Source organism: Spinacia oleracea, chromosome 6 (genome assembly GCF_020520425.1).
Source record: "Spinacia oleracea cultivar Varoflay chromosome 6, BTI_SOV_V1, whole genome shotgun sequence".
In the NCBI taxonomy this organism is placed as follows: Eukaryota; Viridiplantae; Streptophyta; class Magnoliopsida; order Caryophyllales; family Amaranthaceae; genus Spinacia; species Spinacia oleracea.
The window spans coordinates 142,982,887-142,996,286 of record NC_079492.1 but is presented as its reverse complement, the minus strand read 5'-3'; the positions used below and the strand labels follow the sequence as shown (position 1 = coordinate 142,996,286).

Genomic DNA, 13,400 nt, shown 5'->3' with positions numbered 1-13,400 from the left:
ATGATTCCCTCTCAATCATTTTTTTGACAATGCTGCAGCTGCATTTTGCCAGAGCTCCACAAGAACACTCTGGTATGTCTTCAATTTCTGAGATTTGATCCCAAAAATCCTTCAATTTGCAGTAGTATTCACTTACACTGAGATACCCTTGCTGCAGTTCCCACATGTCTTTTTTCAGTTGAAAGAGAAGAGGAGCACTTGTTTGCCCATGCCTTTCAACAATTTCTTCCCACAACCTCTTAGTTGATTGCATAGTCACAAGGCTGCTTGCAACTTCAGGCTTCATGGTGGCCAACAACCATGACCTCACCATATAATCACATCTAGTCCATTTCTGGATTTCATCAGGACCTTCAGAAGGTTTAGGATGCTTCCCTTCTAAGAATCCCAGTTTGTTCTTGGCACCAAGAGCAATCCTGATGCTTCTGCTCCAATTCAGGAAATTCTTTCCATCAAACAAGATACTTCCAAGTGGTGTTGCAGCACTCTCATTTACTGCAATAAAGAGAGGATATTTGTAGGGATTCAGGTTGTTTGTTGAGGAGGAATTTGTTTCACCCATTTTTGTTTCTGTTTCGAAAGCTTTGATTTTTCTTGCTGGTTTGTTATTTCAGAACAGCAAACTCTCAAAATCTTTAAGATTTAAGAACGTTTAAACCTGCTCTGATACCATGTAGAAAGATTCAAAGAGTTTTGCTGCTAAAATGCAGTGGTTTCTTCACCAGAAATTCTGGTGTTTTTGTGTTTTGTATTCTGTGTTTTGTGAGGTCTCAAACGGCACAAAAGGCCTGCCTTCACCTTATATACAAAGGTCTATGCACAACCCTAAATTACATGTGTACAAGAGGCCAAAACAAAGCTGGCAAGATCCACCTAGGATCACTACAAAACAGACTACCTAGGAAGAGTAAAAGAACAAAACAGAAAACATATGCATGTGACTATCCTAGGTGTAGAATTTACTATAAATAGCATGATATTCTCAATAACTTTCCTCGAAAACACCCCCGATCTTCCACAACAATAAAAGGGCTTTCAAACCGAATCCCATTGTTTCAACACCGGAACGCTACAAGCAAGTATAAGTCAATCTACATACACTGCAATGTAGTACACCCGATCAGTGTATGTAGACGTGTTGCAATTGGACAGCAATCATGATCATGAACAACAAATATCGTAACAATCGATAAACTTGAATTACTTTTCATCATTTTATTTATAAATGATTACAACTACAAGAAGTAAACATTTAGAATCAGATGATATAGTTAATAGTTGTGGTGTGTAATGGAATTAGATGGATGATTTTAGTACTTTAATCGATTACCCTTCCTCATTTTTATAATAGTACAATTGAGTCATTAACCAATTTCCTATGGTGCTAGGTGAAGTTTTCGTTAAGTTTTTGGATCGTTATTTTGGAAATATTAGTCATGCTAATGTTGTAGTTATGGGTTGTAGTTATGGGTTGTAGTTATGGGTTGTAAGTTTTTGTGGTCTATGCCCATTTGTAACAAACTATTTTGGGAGCCCACAGACTATCTTCGTAGTTGCGCATTAACCAAATTTTTTTTTTTTTTTTCTGGGTGTAAACTAGCTGGGTATTTATTTATAAGAACGTATTCGACTCGTCGTGCATGCTACTACAATTTTTATTTTTACTTTTAAATTTTTTTGGGGAGCAAAAAACTGAATGAGCAACAAACAGAACACAAATTATTATTGGATCAAACAAAAAGTCAATTTCAGTAAACCAAATAGGTTAGGCACTTAGGCCACACTAAGGAAAGAGTAAATATTTTCAATTAATCTTTACCTCCAAATCTCCACTGCGCCTCTAAATTGCAAATCTTTCCGTTATAATAGATAGAAAACTGTTTTTGACACACCATTTAATTTTTTTTTTCATTGTAGAAGCGACTTTCCTAGCATTGGTATGCTTTGGAAATTAACTTTTTAGGAAAATCATTGTAGAAGCGACTTTCCTAGCTAGCATTGGTATGCTTTGGAAATTAACTTTTTAGGAAAATCATTGTAGAAGCGACTTTCCTAGCTAGCATTGGTATGCTTTGGAAATTAACTATATGGGGTCAACAATACATTATGGCAACAAATCATACGCATGTAATAAATTTGTTTAGATATGTTAATGTTTATGTTTCCTAGTTTAATTAGGGTTGTAATAAGGAAAGTAGTAATGTTTTGATAACTAACCATCTCTAGAATTTTAAACTTGAAACAAGTATAACTCTGCTAGACAAGGGTTTTTAATTTAGGGTTAGGCTCAGGTAGAAAATAAAAAGGAAAAACACAGTTGTGAGAGAAATCCTATCTATTATTTGTTCTAAGTTGATTATAACAGTACTTACTATATTATTTTTATCTCAGTTTTAACATGGGAAATTTCGATGAAATTCCAGAAGAAATAGTTAGAAAAATTGCAATAGAAAATCTAGACGATTTTGAAAGTTTTAAAAAGGTTTGTTCTAATTGGAGATCTGCAACAAAGGATGCCGATTTTATCTCCCCTTCAACCAATACCCAACTTCCTTGGTTGATGCTTGCTGATTCTCCAACCACTCCATACCGCAGATTTTACCGCCTCACTAAGCGCATGTTCTGGAAATTCGATCTACTGGAACGAGATAAAGATGACGAATTGAAGACGATCACCGACGTTATTTCTCATCGATGGGGTGTGTGATTTCTGCAAGTAGACGAAACCGAAACATCATTCTATTCGATCCTTTTTCCGGTAGATCTATCAAATTACCAAGTGTAAAACTCGATTTGCTGAATGACATTGATGAGTTTAATCCATGGGATGACGATACGTATCGTGTCAGCTTTATCAAATTCATATTATCGGCAAGGCTATCGGAATCGGCATCGTACGGCGACGAGTTTGAAATAGCGATGGTGTACGACAAAACCCAAAGATTGGCCTTCTGGAGAAGTGGCCAACCAAATTGGGAGAAACCCGATGTAGACTTGCCTTGGGTGTACGACCTCTGTTTTTTCAAAGGACAATTTTATTCAGTCGATTATCAAGCCAGAGTCATGTTATTCGGGAATGAGGTACTACCTTAATATTTTTTCCAATATTCTTTCTGTTTTTGTTTTTTTTTATCTACACGTTTTTCTTATATCTACTAACTCCGTTTTTTAACGAGATCTAATATTTAACTACTGATATATCCAATTTCGTATATAGAAAAATTATAAAAAGAAAAATTATAAAAAGTATACTGAAAATACATACCGAAATCGATCTAAATAATTGTTTTTTTCCTATACAAATTTGTTTTCATGCCAGTGGCGGAGCCACGGTGCCCTCAGTGGGGTCCTTGACCCCACTTGATTTTTTTTATAGTTAAAATTTCAATTTTTTTTAAAAATAAATAATTTTAGTGAAAGTTTCATCAATTTTTAAATAGTGACCCCACTATCTCAAATTTCTGGATCCGCTACTGTTTCACGCCTAAGAGCATCATCAACTATGACTGATGTATGCTGTCAAGTTTTACTTGCCCTCTTCAACACTTCACAATGTTAGTTTTACTTACTGTCAAGTTAATCTTATACTGAGATATCTGACCCCTTGGGCAACCAAAATGTGAAGGTTTTGCAAAATTATATTCTTTATTTTATTCTTTTGGTTTAACTATAAACCAACAGACATTAGTTTCATTATTTTGTCTATTTTTATTTACTCCCTCTGTTCCAAATTAGTTTAGGAGTAAAAGTGAGGTATTTTTTTAATTGAATGAGAGAGGGTGTGGGGACAAAAAAAACTTTAGTGAGAAGAGAGAGACAATATAATAATTGTGGGGTCATTCCTAATTTAAAAGTGTAACAACTAATCTGGGACGATCGAAATAGGAAAGTGTAACAACTAATCTGGGACGGAGGGAGTATTATTGAATGGTTAAGTTACATTTATATTTAGCATAAAAATATAATATTTATTTATTGTAATTACTAGTGATAATTTTAATCAATTTTTTTTTTAATATTTACTTATTTATTCAATTAAGAAATTATTAGTAGTAAAAATTAGTACCGTAAATTGTCTAGGAGAGATAATATTAGGTGAGAGATATGTGAAAAGTTGGTAAAAGAAACCCTTAACCTTTGGGTTAAGATTGTGGAAATAAAGAAGAGGTTTAAGTAGGAGGTAAGTCAACTTAGTGGAAAATGAGGTGGAAGAAGGGGAAAGATGAGAGAGAAATTGTTTTACAGGATGATGGTGGTCTAAGAGCATATAATGAGAGTAAAATAGTACTTCCTCTAGTATATATATATTTTTTACATGACACGGTTATTTAACTTTTGAAACATTAACTATTTTTTGGGCTCGCGTTACTACATTAATAACCTTCACAAACACATACTAATTACTCCCTTAATTTTATTCAGGCAGGTTCCCAAGCCCATACTAATTACTCCCTTAATTTTCAATCCAGACGGACTAAGCATATAATACTCTCTAAGCATAATAGTTTATTGGTAAAAGTTTTATACTTTCTTAAGGTAAAGGGTTAAAACCTTATGTAAACAGTATTTTACATTATTTTAATCTATATGAAACATAGATTGAGCGAACGTCACATTTTAAAATTTTGTTTTTTTAAATTTTTTCTTCTTCTTAATACTGGTGTTTTTCTCCGAACAGGAACAATGTTCAGGAACAGATAAAGTAACAAAGAAACGACCAAGATTAGTTGCTGACTTGATGGCTCAAGGTCTTATACCAAAGCATCCTATGAATATGTATACAGTGCCCATAGAAAACAAACTAGTGTTAATTGAGAGACATATCAAACGTCTTGATGAAGATGCGTATACATATTGGACTCAAACTTTTGATGTGTTTGAATTAGATCTTGATGATGGAAAAGCCAAACGGGTCGAAAATATTGGAAATCGGGCTATATTCGTTGGTCATGGATCTACTTTCTTTGTTGAAGCTGATAGTGATGAGGTACAATTACAAACATCAAATAAACGTGGTTGTAAGTCTAATTGTATTTATTTTACCGATGACTGGTATGAGACTTATTTTGGTCACAAAAAGGGAGGAGGAGGTGATATGGGAATTTATAGTTTGACAAAAAAAAAAGTCATTGATACATTTTATCAAGGTCCATCACAATTTGATTTTGTAAATCCACCCATATGGGTAGAGCTCCCTCGTAAACCCTAGTTAGAGATTTGTTTTTATTATGGATAGTAGTTTGATCAATGTAATTGTTCACATTTTATTTATTCAAATTGTCATTTTATTTTAACATAAAAATAAGTTAGGGATTTTATTGTGCTTTCTTCATTAATGGACGACTGTTGCAATGTAACAATCAGTTTTTATTTATTTATTTGATACAATAAACATGTAGGGGGCAAACGAGCTGAGTCGTATACTACCTTGTTCATGTTTATGTTCAATTAATTTAGGCGAGTTCAAGCCTGAGCCTGAGCTTTTAACCGAGTTCAAAAATTTGTACATGCTCGGTTCGATTAAGAGAATTTGTGTTCATGTATGCGCTTTAGAGTATAACTTATTTAAAAACATAATTTGAAATGTGCAATGATATAATAATTTAAATTCAATGTAAAAAATTCCTTGATTATTTTGGATGATGTCAAAATATAAAAAGGATGCCGATCTTCAATTGCAGAATTTGGAAATGTCATACTTGAGCAATGTCGACTTAACTTTTAGAAAATATAAAGGACCCAAAATATAAAATAAAACACCCCAAACTGGTTCACTATTTTTGTTAAAAAAAAAAACTCAAATCAAACCGGTTTATTAAAATATTAGGTAGTTTGGAAAATACAATTTTAAATCTTTATTTTTAGTAAATGGTTTTTTGCAAGGTAATTTTTTTTTGATAAACTTGTTAATATACTGAATTAGAGAAGGGGTATCCATGAACTCTCTTAAACCCTCATTATCAAGGGGCTTGGCAACGGGTTCTGGAGGCCTGAACACCAGTCCAAGACCGGACCGGAGCCGGGTTTGGACCGGAATTGGAATCAAGAAAATTTGTGGACTGAAGACCGGACTGAAAAAGTTCCGATCTTGGAACGGACCGAACCGTTTGTTTTCCGGTCCGGGTTTAGGCCGATGAGACCGAATTTATTGAGTATGCCTCCATACAAATTTCGAGTTTATTTATTTTCAAACAAACTTTAATTCTCCATTTTTAAGGGAGTGTAGGTGGACATATAAGACTAAAGAGTAGAAAAACAAAATAAAATAACACATGATTTTATGACACTAAAGAAGACAATGGTTTATTTAATATAAACCGGGTCAATTGATCCGAACAGACCGTAAACCAAAATTTAAAGGACCGAAGACCGGACCGGAATCAACGGGTCCGGTCCAAAACTTGTCCGATTTCGGTATATTTTCCGGTCTAGACCGAATTTTGAACACCGTTCAAGACGTCCTCCTTGTGAGTTGCAAGTCCCTAATTTAAACGGGTATTGAATCTGTTGATTTTCATGGAGGTAGTTAAATGTTGACTTCAAGGAATTATTACATATGTTCATTCCTAAAAGAAATCACGAATAACCAACATTGCAAATTTAGGATCCGAAAGAGTAGTGATATTATACGAGGAATGGTAGTAAACGAAACTTTTAATATAGCATTTTGGCAAAAACAAACTCGAAAATGGTATAATGACAATGTTGATTGCACAAGAGAGCATTTTTGTTTAAAAAGATTACCCTTTAGGATCAATATTCATTTTGTAGAAAAACCTCTTATTTTGAGGAGGAGAAGATAATATAAAATAAAAGATGTACCATAATGGATGGATGGACCATAAGAAATCATAAGCAACTAAAGTCTCAAATTTAGGATCAGAAAGAGTAGTGATACATTACTATAACTGATTTTTCATGAGATATCCCCGGGGTTTAAGTTTAATCACCAAATACCCTCGCAGTTTCAGTTATTCACCAAATACCCCTAAGGTTTTGTAAACGTACACAATATACCCTGCTGGCTAACGGCCGTTAACGTCGTTAACAAATTAACCATTTTCTCTATTAACTCTCTATTACAATATTCACATATTTTACTGCATCCTTTAACCAGTTTCAGACATCCTTTGTTGCAGATCTCCAAGGATCAACAAGCATCAACCAAGGAACTTTTTACACTAGTATTTTACTTTGGCTATTATTGGTTATTTATAAGTAAGATAAAATATAATTATGTAAGATCTTGTTAGATTCATCTCAATGTGTACTTCCAAAATATCAATTTTTTTGTAATTTTTGCTTAAAGAGAATTAAAGATATTAATGATCAAAGTTGTGCATAGGCATACGTGAAAGTGACAAACGTTGCGATTATTAAAAATCGGAGGAAGTACGTATTTATTGTACTTATTAGATCGGATCAGAAAAATCAGATCACATCAGAGCAGATCATATCATAAAAAATAAAAAACACTCACATGAAACAAGCAGATCAGATCAGACCATAAACTAGATAAAATAACTCTACAAGGTAGAGTTTGAGGATATCAATCGTTGAATAAAAAATCAATGGTTCATATATTATCTTTCTAAAATTCCCCTTATTTTTTCTCATCAATATGAGCCATTGATTTTGAAATGTATGGTTTAGATACGACTCTACCTTGTAGAGTTTTATTAAAACTCTAGAGGATCCGGACTCGTATATAAGTATATCACCATTCATTTCAAAATTAAAAAATATATTTTCAAACAATTTTTATACGAAGTAATTTTATACGAATAATCGATCAATAAGTCAAATAGTCAATAACACTAGATTTGTATGGAGATGAAAATGAAATAACTCCTTAAGACTCATGTTGGATGCTATAAACATATATAAGTAATAGCACCTTATCTTGTAAAGTGATCAAGGTGCATTTAGGGACGACTAACCTCTTTACAATTGAAGTTCTTGCTCGTGAAAGAGTAATTTCTTAAGAAACAACCCATATGAATCTGTGAGGGGGTCGAAAAAGCACGAGGCTAATGCGTGACCTTGTCCCTCGTGGGTGTGACGATTCTTTTATTCAATCAAGTGTAATTGGATTTCCTGTGAGTATACACCCAATTGACTAGTAATATAGGAGTCGCCATTCAGTTTTTAACGACAATGAGAAAAACTGACAAAACCCGATTATCGTGACATAAAGGGAGTGCAATTATGTTTGACCACGACGGCCGGAGGTTCCCTTGTGATCCCTGGTGTGGGGATCTCTCAATATACACCAGCAAGGTAGAGATTGAGGGTTCGGGGGACTGTAACTACCGAGAGGAGTACTTCGCTCGTCGATAACTCCAGAGGCAGGATATCCTTACTAGCTCGGCATAAATAATTGAAGGGACATGCGTTAACTATTAAACTAATCTGAGTTGATTTTAGCAATATGCAACATATAATACTAGATCGATCATGATTATCTGATTTAAATAGCATTAAGGGACCTAGCATGATAATCCGACTTCCCAAAAATATTATATTTGTTAGGCGTGATAGAACAATCAGATTAGGTTAGTTTAACAGTTCATAAAAAGGGCGAGGAAAGCAGTTAAATCATCGAAAAGGGACACATTACGACGCACCCTTGAGAGGTGCGTCACGGTTCTCAGAAAACTAACCACTTTGACTTTGCTATTTCTCCTTTTTATTTAACGAATCTCAATTATGGGACAGGATACGTTCTGTTCGATTTATGGATCGATTGCGACAGAACGCGTGAACAATTTCGCAGCGAGAGGCTTAGGCTAAGGGTTGGAGTCAATACTCAGAATATAATTGTGTGTTGTTGTGTCCTTTCACGTTGGTTTTAGGGGTCTATTTATAGGAAAAAGTGGCGTAGAAAGATAGTTTTTCAGGAATTTGAATACGAAACGGATTAGGAAAAGAATCCGTCCCAGGTATTTTCGGCGCCCAGCTCTGGGCGGTGGAATTTTCGGCGCCCAGGGTTGGGCGTTGAAAATAGGGTATGGCAGAATTCTTTGGTCAGATTCGGATTCCTGAAATCCGTAGAGTTTGAGATTAATTCGAGTCTTTTAGCGCGTATCAATTTTATGACGGAATGCGCCTGGGCCCGTTACGAACTCTAGGCTCGTTAGGATTTCAATTAATACGTAACTCTTATTTCCGAATCATATTAGGAATAGGATTCTCGCAGTTTTCTATCTCATTTAGGATTTATGTTGGAATGCAACACCTAATTCTGACAGGTTTCTATCTTTTTATTCTTACTACTTTTAACAATTACCTTTTACGGCAACTACTATTTTTAGCAGGTTTCCATAAATAGCAGGTTTCAGGTGAAATGAAAAGGGGAATTGAGATTCGTTTATTTTATAGGAGATGCGTTGTCAAGTGGAGTTTTTATGATTTCATCATCGAACCTTTCCCTTGCGGGAACGGGGACAAAAGTAGGTGTCTACAATTAGCCCCCACTTTGACTGAGTCTTGGAGTAAGACGATGGTCAAAGTATTAGACGGAGTGCGTCACACAAGCCATGGTGTATGTTACCTGTTTTGCGAGGGTCTCACGAGCCCCCGAGTGACAACATTTGACTTAAGGGTCATCACTTGAAGTGTCGACATATCCCTCACGTGTCATTGGGATTTGTCAACTGATAGTATAGAAACTTCCTCACTTTGTCATTGGAAGGATCTAAAGGTGCGTAGAAACTCCCTCACTTTGTCATTGGGAGTAGCTACAGATGTTTTCGAAATCAAAGCTGTAAAGTGTAATTGGGCCTGGCCAAGCCCAATCACGAGGTAAAACGTTTTTAAAGATTCTCATTTTCAGGGCTAGCTAAACGAGAAAACCCCCTTGTTTTTATAGGACGTAAAACGAAGGAAAATCCAGCACATCGTTCTTTTTTGGAAAAACGGAAAACCAATCCTTTAATTTTTGGAAAAAGGGAAAACCGCAAAAAGTTATCGCTGCAGCGACTAAGGACCTGCGCGGTTAGTGACGCAGACCCCGCCCGCTGAAGGTGGGCGAGCCTGTCCGCTGAGGGTGGACGCCCCGTCCGATAGAAGTGGACGAATCTGTTTTGATGTTTTGAAAATAAGGACCTACGCGGTTTGTGACGTAGACCCCGCCGGCTGAAGATGGCGAACCTTGTCCGCTGAGGGTGGACACCCCGTCCGATAGAAGTGGACGAATCTATTTTGAAATTTATTTTGCTTTTTTGAAAATAAGGACCTACGTGGTTTGCGCCGTAGACCCCGCCGGATGAAGATGGCGAGCCTATTTTAAATTTGAAGATTTTATTTCTTTCGAAAACTGAGGACCTGCGCGGCTAGTGACGCAGACCCCGCCCGCTGAGGGTGGGCGAGCCCATTTTGAATTTCTTATTTTGCCTATGTAGAAGGGCTTTTGTGATTACAACCTGTTGGTGGGTCGTAATATTTCCTGATTAGATGTGTCCTATAAGTGGGTCCACACTGTGTATATATTTGTTTAACAATATTTTTTTTTTTTTTGAGATATCCAAACATGATATGGTGTATGGCGCAGTCCGGGAATGTGATTTTGATCGCGCGCTCCTCGTTGGAGTCTATTTTTTTCGCGAGCCCCCAAGCACTCGTGCTTGACGGTCGTTTTTTGTCAAAGAGGTTCCCACGCATTTTGTAATGTCTTTGATCGTGTTTGGGATCGTGCTCGTGAGTGCGAGCGATCTTTGTAGTGGTGTGCTACTTTGACAAAGTCGTGAGGTGCGACTTTCGGCAATTTTCAAGTCGAATGAGTATGGCAGGGCCCACTAGAAGTTAGGGCCTTTTTTGAGCCTGGGTTCATTTTCGGCGCCCAGGCCTGGGCGTTGAAATAATTCACGCCCAGGTGGGGCGTTGAAAGTGTTGTTTGGGCTCGTCTTTAGATGACACAGTTGGCCTCTTGTTCATTCGCTTATTTCACTTGGAAGTTCTATGTATTCTCTCTCTTTTTTTTTTTTCAGAACGTGATGATTTTCTTGAGAAGCCGTAGCCGATTGGTGGACTACGGTGCTTGTCGCTTTGGGGTGATTATTTTAAGGAACTGTTGCTCTTAAGGCGTACAGTTATTGCGGTAGTTGGGCGAGTCTATATGTCCCGAGGAACATAAGGCGTAAGACTTTGACCGCTCTTGTTGTTGCATATTTTTCCTTTTGAACGTGTTCGTGAATGTTCGATACTTAGAATGATGATATGTGCGAACGAGCGTTCATAGAATGGCCGTTGTGTGCGGTCCATCAGTTTGCTTGAATTGTTTCATTTTTTTTTGAGCAATGGCTGATTTTGAATAGTTTGCTTAGAAGCTTGATAGGGTTCAGGCCCATTCATGAAGTGGGCTCAAACATTATACCCTTTCGATCGTTCAAACATTTGTTTCGAGATTTTTTTATATTTTTCTATGGTTGTTTCGTAGCTTGGAGCCCCCAAGTATGCATGTTGGGATGCTTCCTTTTGGCGTACGATTTTTGTAGGTTCTTTCGTAAAAGATGCCTCGGGGTTCCTGCTCGTGTGGGTGCGAGCTATCCCTTTCGTGGTAGGTAATGTTTTGCTACCTTTAATCCTTAATGTAGAAGTCGTGTGGCTTGCATTTTGAATTTGGGCGATAAGTAGTCTTTGCCTCTTTTACACATGCTCTTTAGTGCAACATGCCTTACTCATTTTTTTAGACTTGTACCGTGGGATGGTTGAACTTATGGCGCGACTTAGGCTTGTGTGGCCTAACGGCGTGTTTTAGAACATTCCTCCAGGTGTTGGGATATCATTATTATTTTTGCATTGGAGTATTTCATCATGCTTCGTTCAGGTGTTTGAACAAGTGTAGCATCTTCTGCGTGGGTTTGCACGACTTATTACTTCGTTCGATGCGAGGATTCATAGGTGTTTCTTTTTATTTTTATATCTGGGAAAAATATGGCTAACAGAAAGATTCAGCGCCCAGGCTGGGGCGTCAAAGATATCGGCGCCCAGCTCTGGGCGTTGAAAATGATTTCTGGGTAGAACTTTAACATTATTTTTTTCTTTCGCTTTTGCTTTGGAACGGTGTAGACTGTGTAACGGGCGCTTTATAGGGCGAGCGTTATGTGCAGTGGTTTGATCGGAGTTTTGGTGACTCGCGATTTCCAGTTACCCTTGTTAGTGGGGTGACTTTATAAATTCTAAGTAGTGCTTAGAATTTGGGAGGGGTCGTAGCCTATTCTAAGGTTCGTTTTACACGATTAAAGCTTAGGATTGTGCCCCTATGATGTATGTATAGCATTAGCGTCGAGAATTTGCGATAAAATCGTCATTTCGAGCATTTTTAGAGTGTTTTTCTCAACCCCCCAATTGTAGCTACGGGATTGGCTTGGTGCTATAATGCTTTGCATACGTCTTTATGCATTCATGGTGACATGGATCATGAATAGTTTGAACCAGACTCGTTTAGTGCGAGGTACGTTCGGGTAGTAATTTGCTACTTTTCTTGTAAATGTCGTATTGTGCGACATTGCCATGGTCAAGGTAATCACATGTCGAAGTGTGCCTTGACCAAAATCTAGGTGCCTTTCTTTACCCATAATCATATTTAAAAATCTTTTTGACTCACTTGCAACGCATACTTAGATTAAACCAACGACTCTTTATTATGTTCGAAGAAGTCTTTGAAAATTATTTAGAAATTATTTAAAATCCGAATCCTACTGTGTACAGTCTGAGGTGTCCTAAGTAAGTTGACTCATAGAAGGGTTCGTACAGGATTACATGAATCAAAATACTGTTACGATTTTTGGAATGCTGTCTAAGGATTTGCTGGAAGCCAGGGTGCAGGCGTCAAGATATACTTGTGCCCGTTTGGCATATGCTTTAGGCTTTTAGGGCCATCTTTTCCAGAATTGCGGGAATATAAACCGTTGTCAAATTGACTTAGATTTACTTGGTGTATGTCTGTTCAAAAGGTCAAGGTATATTTAGTTATTTCCCTAGCTCTTTCATTTCAATTTTTAGCCCCCAATTGCTATTATGTCTTCCCATTAAGGATGTTTTTAGATTTCGATTTTAGATGCCCGTGTCATATGTCTGAGTAGGGTGAGCCTTGGTTAAGTGCCAAGTCCTATTGACAATGTCTGTTTTGTTTTTTTCAAAGGGAATTCGCAAGCATTCGAATTACCATGAACGGGTGTCCTGAGTTCGAATGAACGATGGGGCGATGCCGTAGAACAATCCTCTTTATTGCAAGCTTACTGCCTTTACTACTTGTTGGCGATCATGACTGTGTCTAGTGGTGAAAGAAAGTCTTTAAGTGAGTTAGTTCGTTTTAGAGAGGGTCAAGTCGAGTACTTTAGAGGTCATGGACGCTTGCGTTAGCCCCCATTCAATTGAGGCAGAGTGATCTTTTGAGT

The 13,400-nt window shown here is 37.0% G+C and overlaps 1 protein-coding gene across 1 annotated transcript; it reads left to right on the top strand.

Annotated features, from left to right (window-relative positions):
* Positions 1 to 2,774: 2,774 nt before the first annotated feature.
* On the top strand, positions 2,775 to 5,374 carry LOC110802111 (uncharacterized). The gene is made up of 2 exons (XM_022007538.2): positions 2,775 to 3,081; positions 4,679 to 5,374. Exons 1-2 carry the CDS (start codon positions 2,920 to 2,922, stop codon positions 5,207 to 5,209), a joined length of 693 nt encoding a protein of 230 aa, XP_021863230.2. The 5' UTR covers positions 2,775 to 2,919; the 3' UTR covers positions 5,210 to 5,374.
* The last annotated feature ends 8,026 nt before the right edge of the window (positions 5,375 to 13,400 follow it).